The following is a 25,300-nucleotide window of genomic DNA, read 5'->3' on the forward strand; positions in this document are numbered from 1 at the left end:
CCAGCCCAGGGGAAACACCCCCAGCCCCACTTCAGCGCTGCCGGGAGGGCAGCGGTGCCGCCGCCGGCCGCTTCCCCTCAGCCGAGCCCGCCATAGCGGAGGCCGTCAGTGGGAGGGGGGCGGGTGCGGGCCACCGCCTCGCAACGACGGGGCCGGGCCGGGCCGTCCCCGCTCTCCGCCCGCCCCCAGCGCCGCGCAGGCTCGGGGGGCCGAGGCACCGAGCCCAGGCGGCCGGGGAAAGCGGCGGGGCTGGCGCTGGCGGCGCAGGTACCGGTACCGCCTGGCCCGACGGGGGGAGAGGCGGAGGCCGCGCCTCAGGGGGAGCTCCCGCGCCTCAGGGGGAGGGGCGGGACCCGGCCCCGGGTGGGACCCGGCCGGGCCTGAGGATCAACTCAAAAAATCCGGAGCAAAAAAAAAAAAAAAAAAAAGACTTTTAAAACTACATTTTGGAGCCATGGCTGCTTTTTTAGGGCCTGCTGTAGCCTCACATCGTCTGAAGGCAGGCGTAAGGGGCAGTCGGTGTGCGGGCGCGGGGCTGAGGGGGCCAAGTTCCCGGGGTGGGATGGAGGTCGCTGGGCCTGCAAGGGGTTTGTTTTCTCCCAATTAATACTAATTTGCTGATGCTCGGGGATAAAGGGCTTTCAGAGCAGTGGGGCTGCGGAGAGCCAGGACAGCTTCGTGCCTCTGTCGCAGTCCCGGAGCGAGGTGAGATGGTGATGCTGCAACCTTGGACGGTACCCCGTACCGAAACACGCACCTCAAAGTAGATAAGCTCAGTCTAAGTGATGTTTCTTTTGCAAAATAAATCAATTATACATTAGCATGTTATAGAAAACATGTTTTCTTATGTCTCTGGCTTGCTTAAATCAGCTTTATTTAGCTAATAACCTCATGTTGGAATAATGCCTTTGTCTGCTTTAATTGCATTCCGGTCCTGTTCACAGTGCTTTGCCAATCATGAGTAAAAAAAAAACCAAACAAACCACCTTTCCTAAAATATTTAACATATTAAAAATTTTGCGGGTTTGTTTAAACATACTTTTATAGCTGTAATCTGTGCTCATTACTAAACGAAGTGCTAAATTTAGCATAAAAGCTGTCAACGTGTTCCAATCAACATGTCCTAATGACTGCCAACAAATGGAAATGAGGCTTTCATGGAAAAAAGCTGAAAAGGTACAAATGCAGAACAAGATTAGATCAACTGTTTTGATAAAAGCCAGCCGGTCACTGCATTCGTCATGATTTCGATCAGCCCGTGATGTTTATGCTATTATTTTAATTGTTAATAGAAATATTGACTAGCTGCAGACGAGGCAGCGCTCCTCTGGGGACCTGTTTGTGGTGTTTCCTTTCATTAATGTCTCCTCGTTAGCAACTACATGTTGAGATCTCCCAGCAAGCCATTTTTCAAACCAGTTAACGCGTGCCTTGTTAATTCCGTCTAATGGAAGTTTTTAATCAAGATGTCAGCCGGTGCTAAAGCAAGCACCTCACCACAGTGCAAAACATATAATGTCCACATTATTGCTGTTATCAGTCAGCTTTCCATTCTTGTAAAAAGATTTTCCTCTTAAAGGTTTGTCTAACGAGGCTCACTTTCATTGAAACAATGGGGACTTCTTTTTTTTTCCCCCTCCCTTTTTTTTTAATTTCAAGGTGTCCCAGAAGAATCATTCTTTTATTCTGGCCAAGATTTATGTTAGTGCGTTTCCTGCTTACCCTTGCTAAAATATTGGCTGCTATTGGCAGACTTCCAGTTCTTTCACATTCCCCCTTCACACTTTTTAATGGTGGTAAAAATTAACATTTGCGGGTTGGAATATGAGAAGTGCATTTTGAAGTGGCACCAGCTGACACCAGGTACAGTTGTGGCCCTGAATTTCAAATGCTATTGATCGGTTACCAGTGAATAAGGAGTTTTCTCTCTGCAGACTCTCAGACAGTGCCATAGAGTATCCTTGGTTTGCTTTGCTTTAGCTGTCTTGACTGGCAATTAGCTTTTAGACCTGAATAAGGCTGAAGAATCTCATTCCTAGCTTAAGGCAGATGACAAATAGCAATGACTGTGTATTTTCCAGGTGTCTCATGTCTTTTCGTTTTTTTTCCCCAGGTTTTAATTAGAAGTGGAAGGCAGGTCTTTGAAATATAGGATGGCTACTCATCAGCTTTTACAGACTAGGCCAAAAAAAAAGTCCTCTAAGGTAAAAACCTTGAAATGTGATGGTACTGACAATCTTAGCTCTCAGTTTTGGACCTGGCACGTCTGTGCCTGGTAAAGTGGGACCACTTTCTGTTGTCCGCACTGTTCTTGGTTGGATTATTTCAAGTTTAGTGAGTCCAGGAAGATAAACCATGGGGCTTTGACATGTATTTGACTAAATAAATGTAGGCTCAGTAGGTGTGCACAGAGCTTTATTAGCAGGAAGAAAAGCAATGAACTAATAGAGGAACTAAATTTAGTATACTTTCCACTGAGGTTGTTCATGTTAAAATCACTCAGTGTTTAGTATTTACATTAGCTCCAATCGTAGGCATGTACTGCTTACAACTCTGCATTAAAATCACTCTGAAAACTAGGTCTGCGTACAGCATTGACAGGTTCGGTCTGCCATCAGATCTCAAAAAAAGCTGCGGCAAGCAGTGAACTTTGGTACAGCAGTGAACGCCACACCAGCACTGGTGTTTGTTTGACTCCACGATTAACTCTGTAGAGCTCAGCTGGCAGAAAACTGTACACTTTTTTTTTTTTTTTTTTAGGGGTGGTTGTCTGTTAAGTGCCAACATTGGTGCAGTGGAGGGGGTGGAAACATTCAGCTGTGATAAAAGGGGAGGGAATGACCAATGCAGTCTGCTTCCGAGTAAATCATGCCAGATCTAACAATAACTATCCTTAAAACATTTAATCCCACCCATCTTAGTCTTCTCTGTGTAGTATGAAGACCAGAGAAATGTTAAAACTATTTTTCTAAGTTACCTTCTTTTTCCACCTGCTGAGAGTTGTTTCTAAATATAATCCCCGTGCTACACTAATATGGTGCTATTTTTGACTTTGCCCTTCTTTTTCAGGAATTAGTGTTGTTCCCCAGCAAAATAGCTACTGAGCAGCAGTCTGTGGTGCTGGTGAAAAGACTTCTGGCCGTCTCTGTATCCTGTATAACATACATGAGAGGGCTCTTCCCAGAGAGCTCTTACGGAACTCGCTATTTAGATGGTAACACTTTCAGTTTATGCTGAATTCTTATTTCTGCTTGCTATATTTTAGCTATAATCTGCTTTACATGTTAGCTTCCAGCTGCTCATATATGTATGAGTTCAATTTTTTAGGCAGTTGGCTAATGGGCCTTCTCAAGTCTGGATGCAGACAGTGATTCTGCATCCGATAGACAGAGAGCACAGAAGTCAACCTGGAGCTATTGGCAACTCACGGCTTTTCTCTTAGTGTTTCTTTTGGTTTATAATCATTCCTTGGCATTGCCAGCCCCATGAATCAGGTCTCAGAGTCAGGAGGTTGACTTAAAAATCAGTAAGTTTTAAAAAATTAACTCTGATTGGTGTGTTTTATTTTCCTTTGGATTTTTGAGCCCTCGAGGTTCACATTTTCAGCTTTCCTTGCGAGATTGAAAGATTTGTTTGTTTGTTTGTTTTATTGTGGGTTTTTTTTTTTTTCTGTGAAAACTGTCTTGCATAACCACATGTGCTTGGGAATGAGAACTTTAAGAAATAAAAGAAGTTTAAGAACCGAAGTCTTGTTACACAATCACAAGAATTAGTGATGCTTTGATTCATCAACATCTTTATGTTCATTCAAGATGTGTAAATAGGGTGTGAAATGTCTCCAAGCATCCAATCTGTTTACATGTTTTTATTTATGCAGTTAATTGTCCTGAAACACGGTCACGTGCACTTTGTGGACGTGGTTGAGGGCACAGGAAATCCCTAATTGGCTCTTGATCACCTAACCCTGAAAAGCCACTGGTCTTTCTAATCAAACATCAGGTCTTTCAAGTGCCTTTTTGATCAAGAATGTTAACATCTGGCCTGCTCATGCCTTTGAGGGCTCCTTGGTTGAATCCTAAGGTGTTATTAATTCACTTCTTTATTTGCAGGATGGGTTTCCTCTTGCCATTCTGAAGGCCTGAAAACAGAGGTAGAATGAATTGTGTGGAAAAGCTTAACAGAAATAGTTTATTCTGAGTCATTTACCTCATCTGGATGTTGGTGACGTCTGAATGCAGAAGTGAAGGTGGTGTTAGGGAATGGCGGAATAGATGGGAGTGGAGAAGAGGAAGGAGGAGAGGACGGAAGCTGCTGGTGTTTCGAAATTAAGCCATAACTCTGGCACTTTTTCTGGGAGAGCCCAGAGCATCTGAGGAAAGTCTTAACATTTGAAAATGCAGCAATAAGCTTGTGTCAGCCCACCTGGGACTCGGTGGAAAACCAACATTTCCGCTCAGGAAGGACTTCCAGATAACGCATTTTATCCAAAAAAGGGAGGGTGACTGGCTTAGTTTCAGTGTTTGCCCAACAGCTGTGATAAGGATTTTAACTATGTGCTAAATCTGGTTTTGCAGACCTCTGTCTAAAAATTCTCCGAGAAGATAAAAGCTGTCTGGGATCATTGCAGATAGTCAAGTGGTAAGTGAGTTAACAGCGAAACTAAGACAAGATTGTGCTGAATAGCAAGACATTTACCCCTCGCGTTCTTCTTCCTGAATTTGAAAATATTGTGCCCGCTAGCGCTATCGACTGTGCCAGTGCAACTCCCACTGCTGCAGCGTGTGTGCTTGGCCCTGTGCGTAAGCAAGACAGAATTAGCTGGCCGAGATCGTGTGAGTTCAGGTCTGTTGAAGTGTTGACTGTAGCGAGGTGGTGGTCAGGCCCCAGAGCACACGCAGGCAGCATAGGCATGGAGAGAGGGTAAAGAAAATCATGCGATCGATTCTGTTGTTGTTTAGTCTTTTCTAGTTTCACTTTTACAGGGATCCTTGTAGCTTGTTTTTTAGTATGTACAATATTTTATCTCCCTGGGTATTGTGTGTCTAAGTACCCTACAACTGTCTCTAGGATGTATTTTAGAGTTGGCATGTTCCCAACAAGCAGAGTCTGACTTTGATGTGCTGAGGAGATACGTAGCTGCACATCCTTTGACTCAAAGAGTAAATATCTGACCATTGCTACCTCAAATAATATTTACTACTTTGAGAAAGTCCATCGCTGTAAACTATGCATCAGATAACAAAAAATTTACAAGACCAGACATGTCAGGCTGCGGTCAGATTGAAGTTTCAGCCAAGCTCTGTACACTGCCAGTGGGAAAAGAGCCACTGGAGAGCCAAAACAGAGCACCGAGCAGAGAACCACTCAGAGGCAGCCTTAGGCCTGGAATACTTGTCTTTGTCGGGATTTAACTGGGCTCCAGGCTGACAGGACATGGCCCTAGAAGTGTAAACAATGCCCAAATGCAGAAGGGAGGACAGCGCCTTTATGATGGTTGACCTGAAAAGGACTTTACAAGCCCAAAATGTTGCTAGCTGTGTTGTCTTAATTCCAGGAAAAAAAAATGCACTTTAAACTGTCTAATGAGTATGTATTTACAGATCAGGAGATAAATATCGCTGGTTAGTATTAATGTGTTTTTTCCTGGCAGGATTCAAGGTTGTTTTGATGCTTTGGAGAGGCAGTATGTAAGTTTTTTCACTATTTTTTAACGGAGTTTCCTATTTCTTCATAAAGTATGGACAAAACAATCTTTCCATTCCCGCTTTATATTTTTGTAGTGATCTTGCATGCACACAACACACATTCACACCTGTGGGATAGGGGGAAGACCCTGCCCTGAGTATATGCACGTGAGATTTGGGATTTTATTCCTTGAGCCCAACTATTGACCACTGTTGCTTTCTAAGCTTGCCCGTACATGGTGTGTGAACTAACTTGCAGCCTGAAAGGGATTTCCCTTAGTTCTGTGTTCTACATTTGTGTTCTCTACTGTCTGGATAGAGACCCTGCTAGTCAGATCTTGATCTCCATGCCTGTTTTCCTGAGACAGCTTATGTTGTGCTTCTGCTTGCCTTCATTGCCTTTCCCCTAGTCTTTTCCCTTCTTCTCATCTTCTCTAACCCTCCTAGCTTTTCTTTTGGGTTCAGAATTTATTACTTTTTTTTTTTTTTTAAAGTAGTTCACCAAGTAAGGTGTATAACTGTGGTCCAGAACAAAATCAGTTAGTAAGTAATCATATTCCTTGCTGATTCTCACATAAAACTGCTCTGCACAGGAAAAAGCACCAACTGTTGTTATCTCTGTCAGCACCGTTCATCAAACCAACTCTCATCTAGATCAGATGGAGCGGTGTTAGTTTCGGCACTGATGATCAGATGGGCTCTTATACATCAGTACAACTGTCTGTGCATAAGATAATTCAAAATGTTGTGAACTCAGTTTATTGCTTGCTGACAGTTCTAGGAGGTATTTAGTCCTCTGCTATTTATGAGACATAAATTAATTGCTATCTGACAAGGATTAAGGAAAAAATGGAGATATTTAATGCATGTTCTAGGATTGTTTTCAATAGTCCCATGTACGTTTTCTTGCTATAGGATAAATTAAATACCTTTGGGGAGTTTCATAGCAGAGAGCTTTGCCTTCAGTAGGGATGGGTGCTCTTGTAAAAGAGTTTTAAATTGGCATAGCCGTTGGAGATTTGTTTAGAAGAAGTCCCAAGAGAGAAGTCTGAGCATGCAGTTGTTTTCTTGGGAAACTGCAAGCAAAGCCAAGCAAACTGGCCACTAGGTGTTGCTGATGCTGTGCTGTGAAGAATCTGCATAAAGGTTTTTAACTCACTGTTTGTCGACTGTGTCTATTCCTTCACTGTATGTAGGCAGTTAGATTTTGATAGGTCTTTCTTTTCCTTGCCCGCTAAGGTTAGATTTTGATTTTGTGTTTTGTTTTTCCCTCCGTAGTTACACATTGCAGTCCTCGCAGTAAGTAAATGAATACAAGGCGTTTTTCTTCCCCCACCCTTCTTGAAAGAGATAGGGAGTCAAGGTTGTCTCAACCCATTTGTGCCTTTTTTAAGGGGAAGTCAAAATGGATGTGTTTTTTTATAGAGTGGTGACCTTTCTTAAATATGGTAAATATGAACTTCCTAGGCTGCATGGGAATGTTTTTCTCAGTATGTCAGACTTCTGACTGAGGCCTTACATGCATCCTTAAACTCCTAGAAGCACTTTCATGTGCTTCATATCATTGCTTCCTTTAAACTCTTGCCTTCACCCTTGGAAGCTACTGTGTCTTCTCCATTTCCCCCTGCAGAAGAATCCTCCTTATTAAACTGATCCTGAAGAAACCACACACCGGTGGTTACATAGCAAGTCTTTTGCCCTGCTCCTTTGTAAAGCACCAAGAGCTATGCTATGCATCTATTCTGTGCATAATCTGAGTAGTTAAATCTCAGGCATCAATAGCTGCCTGAGAGGGTTGGAATGGGAATTAACCTCATTCCTCCACAATTACACAGATGAATGTCTTCTACCTGTCTTTGAAGTGGTAAGTATTGACTGCTGATAGAGGAAGGCTGTTTGTCAGCCATTCCTTTCTCTGATCCCACGCTAAAGATAGTACAATCTCTGCTGTAAAATGAAAATATCATTGTTTAGTCACTTTTCACTGGTTCAAGTTATCCAAGGCGAGAATGCCCTCTCTGTGCTTTCTTGTAACAGATTTACACCAATCCCAAGGAACCGGAGGTAAGAAAGAGTCTTAATTAATCTTTGAGGCAACCGAAGGCATGGGTGAGTAGATTTGTATTCAGAGTGGACTTGTAGGCTTAAATTCTACCCTGACATAGCTGCTTGGTGACCCTGTTTCTCTTCTTCTGCCTTCCCTCAAGAATGACAGTTCAGTGAGCTGGACTGTGATCAAACGCTCCTACCGGGCGCTAGGCTGTGGGCCCATCTAGGGCCTCAGGCAGGGATGTTAACAGGCAACTAATGGGCACGTTAGCGATTTTGTTTTTCTTTCCCGAAGAGAAGAAATGGGAAGTTCAAAATAATTCTTTTACAAACCATCTTTTTCACAGCAGTGTTGAAAAGAGAGCTGGTTTTCCATGCAGAGAGGTTTAGGACAGAAGACCTGGGATGTATGTATTGCGTAGTGTCAGTACTTATCCTTTCGGTGTTCTCGGTTGTGTTTCTATTTTGTCTGCATCGGTGGAGACAGGCTGGGTAGTGCGATACATGAGCGAGGTTCTGCATCCATGCTGTCTCCACAGAGCAGATGCAGAGAATGGCTGCAGAATCGTTGCTCACCTGATTACAGTTCTGCTGTGTCACACCTCAGCATCTGGGGAGAGCGCAAGAGTTTAGTCCATACCAAGGCTGGGATTTGTAAGGAAGGCTCAGAGTTAAGAGCTCAGCTGAGCTCCTACTAATCGACCTCCGGAAAAAGTGAATTATAGGCATGGAATTGGACTACAATAGATCCTTTCTTTTGTGGTGAAGTAGTCTGTTCTTCCTAATTATTTTATTCTCTAAAATCATAGCAAATCCTTTCTTTTTAAATGGAAAATCATCTAGTTTTTTTTATTTCCCTCATAAGACTCTGAGACCAGCGAAATCCAGAAACTTTTGCCCGTGCAGTACTGTTTGTATTTCCTAGTAGGAGGAGTCCTTCAGGCCCTTCTCTCCGTGCAGAACTCTGGGCCAGGCTTCCCTGTGACACTGCATCAGCCGTGAAGCCTCACATTTTTCCTTTTAGTAAGGGAGGACGTACGGAGGTTGTGATGGTTGGCTGGCCCCGGTGCCTCATTAGAGATTTAGGCTGGGGGGTCGGGCCCACAGAGGAAGTGGAATGAGGAAGCAGGAAGTTTGTCATTTTTTTGTGATTCTCTCAGTGCTAGGTAAGCTGTGGTTGTTAAGAAAAGTTACCAAAGCCCGTGCAAGCAATAATAGAGTTAAAGCTGTCATTGTGTCATTAATGCTGTGCTCTGGCATAAAGTTGTGAAAGGACACTGCTAAGTTCAGTACACATCTTTACACTTGTTACTGAAAGAGACCCGTTTCTTTTTTCCCCCCTATCTTGTTAAATCTCTAGACAGTGACTGAACTGTATCAATTCAAATTCAAGTACAAAAAGGAGGTGCCCCAGATGGACATCATCAGGTAATGGTTTGGTTTTATTTCTCAGAATTACACTGTGAAAACTGTGTTCTTGAAGCATTAAGAAGAAACTGCGCTTTATGATTAGAACATGTCTGAGTCGCTAAGCAGCGACTATATCATCACAGTTGAGGACAGTCGCCCTACAGGATATGAACTGCTGAGCTGATGAGTAGAAATGCTGTTACGTAGCACAGTGAGGCACTTAAAGTGCACCAGGACTGAATTAAGGACAATTTATAGAAATGGTGCCTAATCAAGGTAGTGATGCAGAAACTGGCACCGTTGTTGAGCTTGCCGCTGCCTCAACTGATAATGAGAGTTCTTCCGCTTTCACAAGACAGCCTTGTGCTTTCAAATGGAGCTTTTTCAGGTTTAATACCTTTCACCATGATCCTGCACCCAGTTTTTTTTGCCTTGGGCATTTACATATGTTTATTCTGCTTGAGCGGTCTTGCGTGGGTGACCTGAGAGAACGTTTGCTTATGGCGCCTGAGTCGATGCTGCAGAATGTTTGGCAGGAAGCAGCAGCTTTTTGCATCTTTTTGGCTCTGTCTGTTAGATATTTTAAAGCTGTGTTTAGTAGCCCATAATCCTCTATAGTTTAAAATAAATATTTTCAAAGGCCTTTGGCTCTAACCAAAGCAAAGAAAAATAATTAACCCATTTTTAGTTTGCTTCTGTAGTTGCCATTGCTGAAAGATGGATCTTTAGGCCTTGGAACCTGCCTGTAGAGCAAGAGAGCTCTGCTGTCTTGTATGCTTCTCGGGAAACTCCTCCACAATGCTCCTGTAGTGTGTCATTTGCTGTTCTTTCTCTAAACACATCCACATAATTTGTAGTATGTGGCAAAGTGATTTTCTGTTAGGAAAATCTGAACTATGTCTGAGTCTGGAGTGTCCTGTTGACCGTACCCTCTGTTTCGGCTTTGAAGCTGCTGTCAGTTGTCCTTACTACACTGAGGAGAGCTTTGGGATCTGAAAGATAATAGATAGCTCTTGAGTACTTTGTTTTTTTAATCAGCCTTACTCAGATCAGTCATTAGTTCCTAGCAATAACAACGGTCCCCAAATGGAACTCAGCATCCCTTGGTGTCTGTCGTACAGGCCAAGGAGAGGCTAAGTAATTCCGCTGCTGCATTTATATCTGCTCTGTCAAAATCTCATCACTGCTCTGAGGCTTCAAAGCCCGTGGCATCAGATTCCTGGGCTCTGCTCTCTTTCCTCGGTGACGGACACTGCTATTGCAAGATCATGCGTGTACCTGCAGTCGTTAGTAAACTGAAGTTCTGACATGGATCATTGTATTGTGTCATCTTCGCTATCGGCTCCTTCGGCTGATAAAACTGCTTTTATACACGTGCACGGTTTTTTGTCATGTGCAAACTCCGAGTTAATCATTCTGTGAGAGATGTTTTGTGGGTCTGCATCATCGTATCTGAGAGGTAAAGGGAAACTTTCTCCTAGATGGTCTCTGCCTTATTTTAGATGGATTTCAGAGGAATTCTGTGTCATCGATCCCAGTCCTTCAGAGAGGTTCAGTTCCTCAGCCTCTACCTTTTGACACATTCCTGCATCAAATCCACAACGGTATTCCCATATTGAACGAGTACTTGACCTGTTAATTCCTATGGAATTCTCTTTTTTTGCTTATACTCTTTCCCCTTACCATTTCTATTCCACTAATCCCAAGACTTGTAAGGGTGATGTGTAAGAGAAGGCCTACCTTCTCTTTATTCCACCTTAAGCATTGCCAGCATTTGTCCTCTCACTTCATGTACGTTTCTGAACACAGAGGATTTAATCTAATAGCACAATGTGCTCAGCACAGAGTTTTGCTCTTGGCAGTTCGGAGCCTACCAAACCGTACCCTGCTTACCCTGCGAATTCAAGCTGTTCAACAGCCCCTCAGTTTTCATGAGGAGCCAAGAAGCTTCAACTGGAAGGGGAAATCAGGCTTAACGAAGGGGTTCCTTCCAGTGGTTTAGTCAGTCATATTTAGCCCGGGGATCCTCTCTGCTCTCTGGGGTTACTTACTGCTTTTGAAGCAATTTGGGATGATTGTGTTAGGGACCATCCAGTGTGTCCTAGTGTCATTCACCTGCTCGTGGTCTTCCAAAGATGTAATGGAGGAGCTACATTTTTTTAAGGCCCCTTCTCATTGAAAGCTAGGGAAGTTTAGGTTCCTTAGTCACATAGTGATTCATCTAGTCCATCTTCAACTGTCTAAAGTTAGCTGGCTGATCTAAGCTGCTCATCTCATCTACCTCAGTAGTCAAGAGAAACAAACTCCTCCAGAGGGCGATTCATCCCCCTTCTGTTAGACGTTTATCTCAGTCTAGACTGCGTGCTTCGACTAGCCAGCTGACATTTGGATGGGTGAAGGAGGTGAGAGGAATGCCCCTTAGTCACTTTTGAAAAATGTGCTTCTGAGCTAGTTTTTCTTACGTGGAATTAAAGTGAGAACATGCAATTAACTTCTCTTCAAACTGCAAAATGGACTTGAAAATTGCCCCTGTGATGAATTGGCTTTATATGGGATTCTCACCTCATTCCTCTCATTCCTGAAATTGCTTAGGTGAAAGGCACTTGTTTTATGGTCCTTTGATCCAATTTAATCATGTTCAAACAAGTGAGTCATGACATTTGTATAATGGGGTCCATTGCCCCAGCTACAAAGTCTGTTCAAATGTAAATGCCATGCGTCTTAGTTTAGAGCTGTTGTTTTGCTGATGCCACCCCATCCTTGGAGTCTGTTTCACTTCCCTGTTTATCTGGAAATTATATAAAGGCATTGTAGCTTTGTTGCTGGTGGTTTCAGACAAGTCAGTGGGTGCACTGTCTTTGTAATTAGATCATGAATATTCATGACTGAGGAAAACAAATCTGTTATTCTTCTTCCGACTCTAGCAACCAAATGAACTCTGTGAATGGGGTGTGCAGCGAGGACGTTAAACAGGCCAGCAGGCTCCTGATCCGTAAACTGTACCTGTTAATGCAAAACCTCGGGCCGCTTCCCAATGACATTACCCTGACCATGAAGCTCCTCTACTACAATGATGGTAGGTGGAGAACAGTGTGTGCTGTGGGGAAAAAAATTCCCTTTCCATCAGTTTCTATGCTAATCATGAGCCCCTGTAAAGTAAGTAAAGCATAGGAGGGTGAAATGGTAGAGCTCTTAACCGATAACGGTGAGAAATGGTGTAAAACATACTGAAGCCTTCTGACACACAGGGCTTGGCAAATGCTTTTTAAGAAGGGGTTGAACATTCGTATAAGAAGTACAGCCATGCAGTGTGAAAAGAAGACATCCTTCTCCTTCACAGTTTTTGTGTTTGTTTTTTTAAGGAACAGGCATCCTGCGTTTGTCAGGTTCTGCTCCAGAAGGCTGAGCACATTAGCGGTATTTCAGCATCCTAAAGTCATTATTTCTTCGAGCTCCCTGATAACATTTGATCAGCTCATTTTTTCCTTTGCATTCTCTACCTTCTTCCTGAAAAAAAAAAAAACAAACCCAACCAGAATATTTTTAGTCGTTGATGTTGTTACTTGAGGCTGGTATACAGTTGTTCTTTATAAATCAGATTATGGAGAGATGGAACTTGATTTCTCTGACATCAGTGGCTTCTTTCTCCCTGTGTAGTAACTCCCAAAGATTACCAGCCCCCAGGCTTTAAGGAAGATGGCAGCCCTGGTGACCTGTTGTTTGATGGCGATCCTGTCAACCTGAGAGTAGGGTCGGTCTCCACTGGGTTCCACCTCATCAAAGTGAGAGTGACAACTGAAAAGAAAAGAATGGGGACGGTTGACAGCAACCTGATCCAGAAGAACGGCCCTACTGAGATCTCCCATCAGGGGTTAGACTGTGATGAAGAGGAAGAGGAGGGAAGCACAAAGGTATAGAAACAGACTCTATTCGGTTCTCGCTGGAGGAATGGAGTTTATCTAGCAAAACTCTCCTTAAAAAACCCATTTTCTCAGAATCCTAGTTTAATAAGGGTTTCAACATGTGTAGGGCAGCAGCGCTACAGCAGATTGAGCGCTGAGGCTGGAAGTCCATAGACATAAAGTGAATTTCATTCCAGCATATCCATTGACTCACTGAGTCTCGTATGTTCTCCCAGAAGAGGGCAGTGATTGTACAGAGAGACACATCACACGTGTGTGCACACACACAACACACGCATGTGCACACACACACATTTATACACAGATGTGCACAAAATGGAGAAAATTGCAAAGTTTTGCATTTCCACTTGGCATTTCTCAGGACTAAGCCACGTTCTGCTGTGTAGTTAGGTGGGATTCCTTCCACTTACCTCTAGCCATCTAAAAGTTGTGTGTTGTGCCTAATTTCTCTAGGCGCCCCCCTCTGCGCTTAGTGGAGGAGGAGGCATCTTTAGCAGGTAATTCAGATCATTTCCTTAGGCACCAAGGTAGGCTGGAATGAATGGTCCTCTGGTGGTGCCTCTCCAAAATGACAGAAGGGGCAGCCTGGACTGGTAGCTCAGGCTTGACAATTTAGTTTTAGGCGGTCAGTGCCAGGGAATAACCCCCCAACAGAGCTAACCCATGAAGACAGGAAGCCATTTAGGTCGGAATTCTGGTGTTTCTTAGAAAATTTCTCTCTGGAAAGACCTATAGGCTTGGGAGAAGGAAGGCCTGGACACTGAGGGGCTGTGAAAATCTCATCCCTGTTAGCGCTGGGTTTATGGATTTACCACCTTGGCATATTTTTTTAGATTATGCTATTAAGACAAAGCATCATTTGCTTTACAGAATCACCTTCTCCCTGTCAGAGCAGATTCAAGAGAGGACAAAAGTGACACTCATCCAGGCTGGAAAAAAGAAGCGTCTTCTTTTTACCTTCAAGATACAGGTAAATGCCGTTTCAAAACTGAAGCAGCTTGTGCTCAAGACTGTATCCTAGCATAGTATTTAGGTTTTCTCACTTACTGTGAAATGGGTGAACAGGGTTTCTCAGGCTGTTTGAATTCTGTGTCAGATCAGATTGAACTGTAATAAAGGGCTTGTTGTACATGCTTGGTTTGTTAACAGAAACATTCAATTTTTTATCAATATCTTTCCACCTCTTTATCTCAGCAGGTTTTTTTCAGATATGGAGGAAATGTTTCATCAATACCGAGTTACGTTATCTACACTTTCACCAAAGCTCTTTCCCTTTAGCTGTTGCATTTTGATTTTGCTAATGACTTCCATATGTGAAAAAATACATGAAAATACATGAAAAAAAGCCTTTTCTCACACTTCAATCAACCTAGCTTCTGATATACCATGCTGTATTTGACCTTTGAGGCTCTCAGATATAGCCTGTGGAACAATACCATCTAGTGACAAAATGGTAAATAGCATTCCTGAGATCCCCAAGCAGTGGAATAAAGAAGCTTGCCTGCTGATGAGGTCACCTTTTCAGGTCTTTCTACTGCAGATTCTCTGATGACTAATAAGGGGTGAACTCATACTGCCACCTTTTCCACTGTGGGGATATTAACAGGATCTTCCTCCTCTAACCAGTTGCCTGTTTTCATGAAACTGAGGTGCTTTGGGACCCCCCCATCAAATTTTATTGAAACTGTCCAGTAAGGACAATAGTCAGGGGACAGCTCCCCTCCTTCCCCACACACACCCCCACTTGGATAGAGCGCATGCAGGCCTGAGCTTTGTTTTCTTAGGAAACCGGGTTAACATGGAGTTTAAGTTTCATCGGTAGGAGCTGCTGCAAGTTGATGTGTTGCACGTTCAGGTGACACTTCATTCTGAAATCTGTTTCCAGGAATAAACTGCAGGGCCTGAGAGCAAAGGTTACACAATTTCGGATCAGGCATGTGTGTTTGCTGCACTGGTTTAATCAGGCTTCTGGATTTTTTTTTTTCAATTGAATGTAGGGTTTTAACTTTGGAGCTAATTTCTATTTGATGTTTGGATTGTAGGTGGAACGAAGAAGATGGACAGGATGCCTTGCTCAAGGGCATCTCAGCAGGTGAGCAAATTTTAGTGGCTCTAAGATAGGCCAGGCAAGGTGGAATTCATTTCCACGGAACATTATGTCATCTAGGATGGCACAAGATTCAGCTAACACTAGTGGATTTATTATGTGGTATCAAAACACACAGAGGCTACAAAGTATTATGGCACAGGGATATAAGCATGAACGGGAAGCATTTAGGAAGAAACTTTCCATGGTCAGCTTATTTCATACATCCAGTACAAGAATTTTCTACTGTTCTCTGGAGCTGGCACTTGTGAATTACACACGCAGACTAAACACGTCGGTGTCCCAACCAGGCTGGTTTACCTGTGTGTGTTTTTGGATTAAGGTTCTGAAATTACCACCCCGTTTTAGGTTTGAAGGGGGTGTATATCTGTTGCCTAACACGGTCTTCACCTCTCCTTTCTTGCTTCCAGGCTATCTTTACATGTGAGTCACAGGTACTTACTGGATCCTATCCCTTTTTGGCTACTTCTCCGGGATAGGAAGAATTATCCCCTGGAGGTGCTGATCTCTTTTTCGGTGGTTGTTGGGGCAACCCAAAGAACGAGGGTAGACCAGGCATGTAATTGTAGATAAGTAGATTATGTGAAATTAATTCCATCCTGAAGGCTGCCCAGGCCAAACCCTGAGTCAGAATCAGAGCTCGAATTCATGGGCTTGTGCAGAGGTTTTTTTCAGTGACAGGGCAAATCTCTGAATGCCACCAGACTTGCCACTTGATCCTCTTTCCATTCAAATTAGTTGAAAATCGTATGAGCTTGAATGTTCAGAAACTGAATCTTTACAGGATAGGTTAATGAGAGTAGGAAATTGCTACTAAAATTTTCTCCGCCTCTGTTGAAAAGAATCCGGGGGTGTCTAACCCAGACAGCAACTGGAGACTACAACTTAACGTGTCATTCAAAAGGCATCTGTGAAGTATTTGCCTTGACTCTGGATCTTAGAAATGAACTTCTGTGCTTAGGCTGGTATTTTTCAAACTTTAACCACATTTTTTTTTTGTGTCACATCCTCCAGTTTCCTTCTGATCATTGTTTATTCTGTCGTCTGTGTGAAAACAGGAGCCTTTTCTGTTTGTAACTCACTGATTCATGCTCTGACATTCTTTCGGGTCTGTCACGATTGTAAGCAGAGCACCAGACACCTCTTTTCTTGCAGCATGTGAATTTCATTAGAATACGGTAGCAGTAGTGAGAGTGTCTGAAGGTGGTGGAAACAGCATTAGTTGCTGAAAAATGGAAGAGTCACTTTATCCATTGTATGCGTCCAAAGACTTTAAAAAAAAAAAATCCCAAGCCCTCTGCCTGGTAGATTCTGCATGGCAGAGGGTTTTTTTAATGTTTTCTTTGATACTGTTTTTTAAACCATCATAGCTTAGAAGTTGGCTAATATTTCAGTCAGTTTAGGGAAAAAGAAAGTCAAGTCACTAGTTAAAAAGTGCAGATGATCATTGTAAAGCCAGTGCTAATAAAAATTTGACACTGTTTTCCATATGAGAGGGACTTTCCCTTCTTTTCTGAGGGAAGTGGTTAAAACAAATGACTATTGTGTATTCCACTTGAATCAGGAAGCCAAACTGGTGAGTGAAGTTTGTCTTAAAAAATGAGGACAAGCTGGGGTGGATGGGAAGTCTGAGTTGGGTATTATCTAACAGGGTCAAGTATAGGTAAGATGGGTAGAAGTAGTCCTGTTGGGGTGTGAATGCGAACACCTTGTTGCTATCCAGACTACAGTACAGTCAAGTAATAGCATTGCCCGACTGTCAGGTGTGTTCAGAGAAGCCCTCTGCTTTAAGGAGCTATAAGGCCTCCAAAAAGTGACTTGTTTTCTCCTGGATTTCGGAGTTTAATCAGCTTGGTGTGTGAGGGGCCTTGGGGAACAACCTAGCCTGGGCCATGGAGGTCTCCCTTTATTGGGGCTGACATGAGCCCTTAGACTTGCAGTGCTAGTGCCTGACTTTGAGTGTTAGGTTTCCACCAGAAGATCCCTTTGAACTAGGTCACAGAGTGATCGCTCACGTACCAGCACTGCCGTAAGGGAGCGGGCAAGACTGGACAGCGAGGAACGGGCAAAGAGGGGCCGGGAGGGTGACCTGCCCTTCTGGTGGCAGCGCAGTGTTAGCTGTTCAGCTGCCCATGGAGCAGCACCTCAGGGACTTGGGTTTAAAGCTGCTCTCTGTACAGTTAAACATTCAGGCCAAGATTTTCAGACCTAACTAAAATAATTTGGAGCATCCCAGAATTTGGTATTTGTACAAGGATTTGATATTCAAGAAGTGCTGAGCTCAAAAATGGTACCCACAGTCACAAGTGGCTTTTGGAAATGTGGAGGAACCCATTACTGCTCTTCATCTGAAGTGAACTGCTTTATTCTTTCTGGTTCCTTGGTTATCAAAAATAAAAACTGTGCTGTTGGAACTTAGTTTATTGGTCATTATCTTCCTGACATATAGCTCTTCAGGAAAACCAGGAATGAAAGTATTAAAAGCTTATTTTTATCTAATCGACATGGGAGAGGCAAAGGATGCAGATCTGCCAAAAGAGAAGCAGCTATTCCTGTCCAGTTAGAACTGTAACTGGCCTTCAGTAACGGCCATGGAGCATCTCTGACAGAGGGCTTTTCAGATTGGAGAAAAATTTACATGTACTCAACTGGCTTGTTATCTGCAATCTCGTGATTGATGATACTTAGGATCAAATGAGAGATTGCCCTTTCCCAGCAAAGCATCTCTGTACTTAATCATCCAGAGTTAGACACCAGCATGTAAATGAGCCTACCTCTGCTGACTTGAGGAGAGTTTTTCTGATTGCATCAGCCAAGGATTTAGCCCAGTGTGCTATCTTTATGTGTCTTGCTACTTTCCACTGACATTCTAGGAGTTGTGAAGAGTTGGGTAAAACAGGGCATAGCTGCCCATTGATTTAGCTTATAGAAATCTGCTGATGAGAATGGGATCCTGCACTGAACTTCAGATAGCTTCTTGAATTCTTCAGCATGCTTCCTTCTCCTTTTGTGAATGCTTTAATGTTCTTGTCCTGCAAATTGATTTTGGTAAGCTTTGCCTTCATTTAAGCAAACATGTTGCAGTGGAATGAGTTTGGAATGAAACAGAACTAGAAGATGAGTAAAATCTGACCATGTGGACGCCTCTGCAGGCTTTTATCTCCCCTCAGGAAGCTGTGGGCTGAAGTTCTGGGGTGGTCCTTAGAGCACGGTCTCACTGCACAGTGAAGCAGCCGTGCAGAGAGCCCTGAATTGCCCCTGACCGAGCCTGTGCGAGAGCTGGAAATGGTGTGGCCCTGTCTGCACAGCACAAGTCAGTTCTGCCTCCCAAGTTTCTGGCTTCATTAGCTAGGGCCAGACACTGCTTATGCTGCTAGTCTGGCGGTGCTTGTGCTCCTAGACTGCTGTGGGAGCTGAGGAAGCGTGTTGACACTTGGCCTTGTGTGGACATAATCAGTTTGGATAGCTCAGGGGTCTCTGCACTGCGCTTCGTTGCCTGCTGTAGGCATTCCCCTGCCATGCGGATTAGCTCTCTTAACTGGAGCTGTCTGAAAGTTAGATGTCTAGGGAGACATTCATCCCTAAATGTTGTAAATCAGTGCTGTTTTAGACCTCAGAGGATAGCCTGTCTGGCCTCCAGCTGCTGCTCCCATGCAGGAGACTTGGCTACCTGGCCACGTCCTCTTTCTCCAAGGGACTGTGTCAGTGATGGGAGCCAGTGTGAACCCAGTCTTTCAGAGATGACACGTCACAAGTGATACCTGTCGTGTTTGCCAGTGATCAGTGTCCTGTTGGTGCCCAGGGCCCTGGTCACCCTGATGGAGGTTCTTGTGCCTTTGCTGAGCTTCCGTGTTGTACGCAGCTTCTGTCTGAAAGTGAAGGTCAGCGCAAGTGGATCCAATTGCAGAACAACAGCTTGGAGATCAAGACCTTTGTTGTCTGTTTTTTCCCAAGCAAACCACTTCTAAAATTGCCATGACAGAAAGCAGTTGAAGGGTGAAGCCTGCCATTTGCAGAGCAATAGGAAAGCATTTTTCTGTGGCAATGTCATTATCTTGAACTTTTGCAGGAAAGAAAAAAAAAGGTTTATCTCTAACTGTCTATCAAGAGAGCTGTATCTGATGAGAAGTTCCCAGAACGTTTTCTCCTCCAAACCAGCTGAGGCTACACAGACCCAAACAATGAAGAGAGAAAGATTCAGAGATGAGCTTGCCTCTCTCCTTCCTGTGAGCCCAGGCCATTCTGGGAGGAGTGAGACAGGGAGGTCAGGAAATTCCTGGCTTCTCTCAGTTCACGTCAGATCCTTAGCTGTGTCTTGGGGCCATTCATCCCTTGCATGAGTTATCCCTGTCTAGCGTGCAGGAAACAGTTTCCTAGCGATCTCTTCATTCAGAGGTGAGGCCCATCACCCCGCAGATCCAGGGAGTTTTAACCCTTGCACCCTCAGATTCCCTGACAGCTACCTCAGGGACATCTGCGGGAAGACGTGGAGCTTCCGCGCTGGCTGCCTTTACATATGTTCATAACGTACATGCTAGCAACCAGACCCTCTAGAGAAATCTGCATAAATTCAGCTTGGACAGATCTAATATCCCATGAGGGACCAAGCTGGGTAGCAGCATAGTAGGCAGAAGGAGCGTCCATTGCTTTTCGCCTCCTCAGTTACAATGCTGTAATCTTATGGGGGAAGGCTTCTGGTTTTGGGAGGCATATTGAATTGTGATTCGGCAACCAGAATGGCCGGCATGGCAGCGTACAGTGTGATTGAGGGCCCTGGAAGAGATTATAAGGAGAGAGATTGATACATTTTTTTTTTAACAGGTATTTTTGAAGAATTTTTTTTTTTTTTCCCTCTGGAAAAATCTGTTCATTAGTCCTTTAAATGCTACAAGATACACAAGGCATAGAGTAGGCATGTGAGACTTCCAGTTCGCAAAAAAGAAATTGCATTGAATGTCAAAGATTTTAACAGTGAGCTATGGAAAAGGAAGAGGACTAGTGGTAGTCAGTGATGTGTTGGCATGGCTTCCTGGGGACCAAAATGTGGCAAGTTTCCACAGAAGCACCACAGTGAGTGTCTTTCATTTTTCCACCTGCGTAAATTGGCTTTCATGCTAACCAGCATGATTCTCCTCCACTTGTACAGATGAAAATCAGGATTAATTCTACTGATGTCAGTGCAGTCGCTTTACTGGAGACTGATATGAGACCAGTGCTGGGCCGTGCGTCAAGCGTTTAACCACTGTGCTGCCTTCGCAGAATCACTGAGATCAGAAGGGACAATTTGAGATCGTCATGTCCAACCCATCTGCTCAAAGCAGGGTGAAGTGGAACAGGTTTCTTAGGACCTTGTCCGGTCAGGTGTTGAATATCTCCAAAGACGGAGACTCCACAACCTCTCTGGAGAACTTGTGCCAGTAGCTGATCACCCTCACAGTAAAAAAAAAGATTGTCCTTATGTTTAAATGGAATTTCCTGCATTTCAGTTTGTGTCCGTTTCCTCTCGTCCTTTCACGGGACACCATGACATACCTTGTGAACCTTGATTTTTGCTGTGCTTGGAGAGCATGGAGCAGCCAACTGTCAGTGAGTGGATGGGAACTGTTGCCTTCAACCAAACAGAAATGGCCGTTCACCAGGGATGCCTCAGGTCCTAGGGGATCAATTTAAAGAGTCACTGGCTTGATTTTTGAAAGTGGCAAGCGTTTGCTGTGCTATTGGGTCAATGTTAGCTGCAGCTGAAATCACAGGATACATCAGGCGCTGGCTCTCTCTGATTAAAGTTTCCTGATGATGATGGACGTCCCCTGACACCTGAGAATCATTTTGCCTTATTTCAGCAGTTAAGTCTTGTATCTCAATCCTTATTCTTCTGGCTCGCTTGATAAAACTGGACTTCTTTTGACATTAATGTGCTTCTGAATTTGTCAGGATAGTTACAAGGTACCAAACTAAACACTCCGTGTCCCTGACAAAGGGAACCCTTCTGAGGGCATAAAATTTGCCAAGTGCCAAACCTCAGCATGGGGCAGGCCAGGGACAAAGAGGGACACAGTCGAATGCTCTTGTGCAATTTTAGCTTTTCTACATAGGATGCCTTGGGAAGCAAAACACATGTCAGAAGAGCTGTAAATTTGCTTCGATTTATGCTGGGAATTTTTGGCTGGAATATGTGGGGACACTGGGGATTGAAAACTGCAGAGCACAGAACTAGGTCCTGATTTTGTCTATCTAAGAATAGCAGTGTAGCTGTGGTCTGCTCATTCTGTTTCATCCACCAGTCTGCCTTGGGAAGGCTTTAATCTAAGTCTAATCTATTTTTAGCCTGATATCTTCTCCAGACAATGTGCAGCTGTTCTGTTAGCTTTATGCCAGAAGTTAGTAACACTTGTATGATTCACAAGTTAGCTGTATTTTTACAGAAAAATTCTGCGGCAAAATATTACTGTTTTACACGTAGTGCAGTATTGTAAAACAGGAGATTCAAACTCACTGTGTATTCATGGTTATGACCTAGACCCAGAACTATGCCTTGGACTCAGAGCCCCGAGGTCATGGGCCTGTTCCTGTCTTTGCTACTTGATCTGAACTTGTCCCACCTGTCCTGTTGTCAGCACGGTTCCTTTGCAGGGTAAGCGTGCGAGGGCCTGGGCCTTGTCATACGTGCTTTTATAGCACCTGGCTCATCAGCGGAGCCGAGGACCTGCAGTGGTTGTGTAAGCCAAAAAACCAACATTCATACAGCGCAAGCTCTCCCATCAGTTATTCTACGTCAAGCATCCCAGTACATGGGAAAAATTAGAATTAATCAACTTCTGGAGGCTTTGATTGTATATTTAGTCAATGGGAGGGATTTCCTGCTTTTTACCACACCGTTGAAGAGGTTTACTTTCTGGTTAAAGTCAAATAAACATACGTAGGATCTGACTTAATCCCATTTACAGCAACATTTCTGGGGAAGAGAAGAAGCTTGAGTGTTTGGTTAAGGATGGGACCTGGAAGTTGGACTTGGGGTCTGTTCCTGGCTCTGAATTCCTACATGAACTTGTAGCTGGGCAAGGGCAGGACAGAACACGTTGGCTTCGGTGAAATACCTCACACAGTTGACATCTTATTCATTCAACAAATGAATAGTGCTGGTCTAGAGCACTTGATGGCTTGCATGGATGTTTTTACTCTTCTCATCTCAGGTTCCTGTTAGGTGGTCACGCTGCCTGTGGTAAAAGGGAGGAAAACTGTGGGAGAGTTGCAGTGGACTCTGCATGAGCAGCTGCTCCTTGTGGCTGTTTCTCCCACCTCATAAGTATCCCATCCATGCAGAAAATTTAGGAGGAATAGCAAAGGGGTAAAAACTTTACTGAGTAGTTGCCTGTGCTGCAGAAGATCCATTCCTCAATAGAGGAAATAAAAGCACCAACTCTCTTGCTCTCTTTATGTGGTTTAGGCTAAAATAGAAGGAGAGCTGCCTTATTCAGGTGACGGGGGGCTGGGAGACTGGGGATCGCCACTTTGCTTTATTGTGTGGCCAGCAGGACAGGGTACAAACCCTGCAGCTGTGTTAGCACTGGAGGGTTTTTGGATGCAGTGTTTCCCCCCTCTGGGCCCTTTACTTCAGAAAAGGAAGCAGACAGGTTAAAACGATGCCAGGGAAAGGAAAGTAAATAATTGCCTAAAATGCCAGTTTGAGCAGCTGGATATCAGGTCAAGAGCTGTAACACAGAGATCCACTCATCACTCGCTCCTCAAGCAAATATGCCTTGGGCAGCGTTGGAAGTTTTGTCAGCCTGAGTGTGCAGGATGAAGGAGAACCTGCCTGTCCCACTTTGGCAGATTCTTGTTTTCTCTGTTTTTATGGAAAGGAAATTGTACTTTCTGCATTAGGCAATATCGTGTTGCTCATAATGAAGAGGAGGGAAGAGGGGAGGAAAAACAATTTGAAACACGACAGAGAGGCAAAGTGAGGTTGTTTCAAACTATTTTGCTGTTAATCCATAATCAGAGTTATTTCACGCATTAGAAAGACCATTGCTATGTAGAGTTTACGGAAGCCTCATACCAAGGTCAGATAGAAAGAAAGCCTTGATGATGTGAGTGGGGAATTCTATAATGACCACATGTTGTAATCTGGAGACCTTGTGCTTGTCTCCAGGATGCATTCTGGAATAGCTCTTTATTAACTCTTTGTGTTTATCCGGCTTCAGTTACGGGATTCCTCATGTTTTCTGGTGAAACTGGAGTAAGGTACTCCTATTTTGGAGCAGGAACTCGGTTAGCACTCTTTTTCCTCTTCATTCACCTTACTTTCATGCAAAGGAACTTTCTTTTGGAGGCAAAGTTCAAGTGGTGTGCTGTGGTGTGTCCCTTCAGCTCAGTTCCAGTGAGAGCAAGAGAGGTTACATTGCCAGACTGTGTGCTTTGTCCCTTCTGGGTGGGCAACAACACATGTTACTCTCTGGAGCTCCGGATTATTACTGTAAAAATGCAAATATGTTATGTGATAATAAGTGAGTTTTTGTCACTTGGCACAGCCAACACTTCAACTGTTGTTCTGGCTGTCCTTCTCTCTGTGGTCTGTCTGAATTGCCTGTACCATTGACCCATTTATATTCTAACATATATTTATCCGTGTTTTTTAACCTTTTGGTTTGTAGGCCCCTGAATATTTTTGAGGGAGGTTTGTGTCTTTCTAGAGGGAAGTTAAGCCTCTTGGAAAAAAACTTGCTTTGCTTAGTTATTTTTTGCAGACTCACGGGTTGTCTTTGATGTCTGAGATTGACCAACTTGTGTTGAATTTCCCTGATGTACAAATAGAGGTACTGCATGTCTCCTCCTAAAAGGCTGTTTCCAGTGACCACAAATTTGACATGTGCCCCCCTTCTTTTACATACTTTTATGATTATCTGAGGTTGGTGGAAAAGTCTATGGCCTGTAAGCTGTTATATTTCTCAAAGGTCTCCTTGCTCCTCGTGTTTTCTTTTGGCAGTGGGGAGATGGGTACTGTTCCTTGTGCCACCAAAACCATTCTCTGTCCCTGAAGCTGAACCTGATGCTTTCACAGATCTTACAGTCCCAATTCCATCCGGTATTTCAATTTTGATTCCTTGCCTAACTGCTTTTCTGGAAAACAGGATCATGCTGAACAAACCCAGGAGGGTCCAGGAAAACACATTGTAGTTTTGGAAGTTGTATTTCTTGACTCATCTAGCAGGAGCCTGTACCGTGAGAATGATCACTGTTTCTGATGGTTCTTACAGATAAACTGCCTGAACCTTGCGTTTAGCCAGGAAGAGGTAATAGGACCCAAGAAGAAAAGGAAGGTCAGTGAACCAGAGAAGCCGCTTCTGCAAGGCGGGAAGTGATGTTCATTCTGACACACAATACATTTTGGAAGGTGTGAGTTTGCATTGTCATCTGACTAGTAAAGACCTTTACTCTCTTCCAATATTTAACTCGTCCACATACCACGTGTATTTCTGCATGTTTATTTGTCTAGTGCAAACTTTGGATTGTAAAGAGACAGCAAGCACCATAATTGTCATGACAATGTCAACCACCAGCACTTGTTTGATGTTCTAAAAAGTTGAGGATTTATGATTCCATGTGAATGGTGTCTGTGTGCTTCTTTCTTTCTGTCTCTCTCTCTCACACTCCTGCCCCCCCCGTCCCCCACTGGCTAAATGTCCTCCTCAGTGGCTGGACTGTCCTTTGCCACTATGTCATCAATATTTAATGGCACTATTTCAAGATGAACTCTCTGAGGTATCAATGCCAGCAAGCAACAAGTCTCATGATTCACTAGATTGTGCTTAACTTCATCCTATCTACTGTTTCCGGAGCATAGATTTTTTTTCAAAGAAGGGTTTTTATCTATATTGAATACAGAGATAAAGCAATCTATACACATTTTCTGCTGGTGCTGGATGTTTTTTTCTGACTCTGCAAGTAGTGTTGCTATGACTATATTATCAGCTTATTTCTAAAACAGCAACCCACCATGTGCCAAGGGGTTTAGACAGCTGTGCGATATAAATTGTGTTGAAATACACCACATTTAAAACCTAACTTGTTGCAAATACAGGTAAGGAGAACAACAGCAACAAAGGAAAAAAATTCTGTGTCCCTTGGAG

At 43.7% G+C, this 25,300-nt stretch overlaps 1 protein-coding gene across 3 annotated transcripts; it reads left to right on the forward strand.

Moving 5' to 3' along the window:
* The first annotated feature begins 184 nt into the window (after window positions 1–184).
* Window positions 185–24,778, forward strand: HORMAD2 (HORMA domain containing 2). 3 transcript variants are annotated; one of them, XM_087768806.1, is made up of 14 exons: window positions 185–267; window positions 637–705; window positions 2,114–2,204; window positions 3,070–3,214; window positions 4,575–4,638; window positions 5,651–5,687; window positions 6,963–6,983; window positions 7,722–7,748; window positions 9,094–9,161; window positions 12,068–12,219; window positions 12,801–13,054; window positions 13,937–14,036; window positions 15,109–15,158; window positions 24,428–24,778. In XM_087768806.1, the coding sequence occupies exons 3-14, from the start codon at window positions 2,154–2,156 to the stop codon at window positions 24,530–24,532; spliced, it is 1,074 nt and encodes a 357-aa protein (XP_087624932.1). In that variant the 5' UTR covers window positions 185–267; window positions 637–705; window positions 2,114–2,153; the 3' UTR covers window positions 24,533–24,778. The 3 variants fall into 3 exon arrangements, with proteins under 3 accessions (XP_087624932.1, XP_087624934.1, XP_087624933.1); XM_087768808.1 differs by lacking the exon at window positions 6,963–6,983; XM_087768807.1 differs by lacking the exon at window positions 637–705.
* The last annotated feature ends 522 nt before the right edge of the window (window positions 24,779–25,300 follow it).

Source organism: Nipponia nippon, unplaced genomic scaffold, assembly GCF_047370975.1.
Source record: "Nipponia nippon isolate SJK-2023a ecotype South Korea unplaced genomic scaffold, ASM4737097v1 scaffold_30, whole genome shotgun sequence".
Lineage (NCBI taxonomy): Eukaryota > Metazoa > Chordata > Aves > Pelecaniformes > Threskiornithidae > Nipponia > Nipponia nippon.

Coding starts and splice junctions, on each gene's coding strand:
- HORMAD2 (XM_087768806.1), top strand. CDS start 2,154: ATGGCTACTCATCAGCTTTTACAGACTAGGCCAAAAAAAAAGTCCTCT. Junction 4,639..5,650: donor TCATTGCAGATAGTCAAGTG/GTAAGTGAGTTA, acceptor TTTTCCTGGCAG/GATTCAAGGTTGTTTTGATG. Junction 15,159..24,427: donor GCTCAAGGGCATCTCAGCAG/GTGAGCAAATTT, acceptor TGGTTCTTACAG/ATAAACTGCCTGAACCTTGC.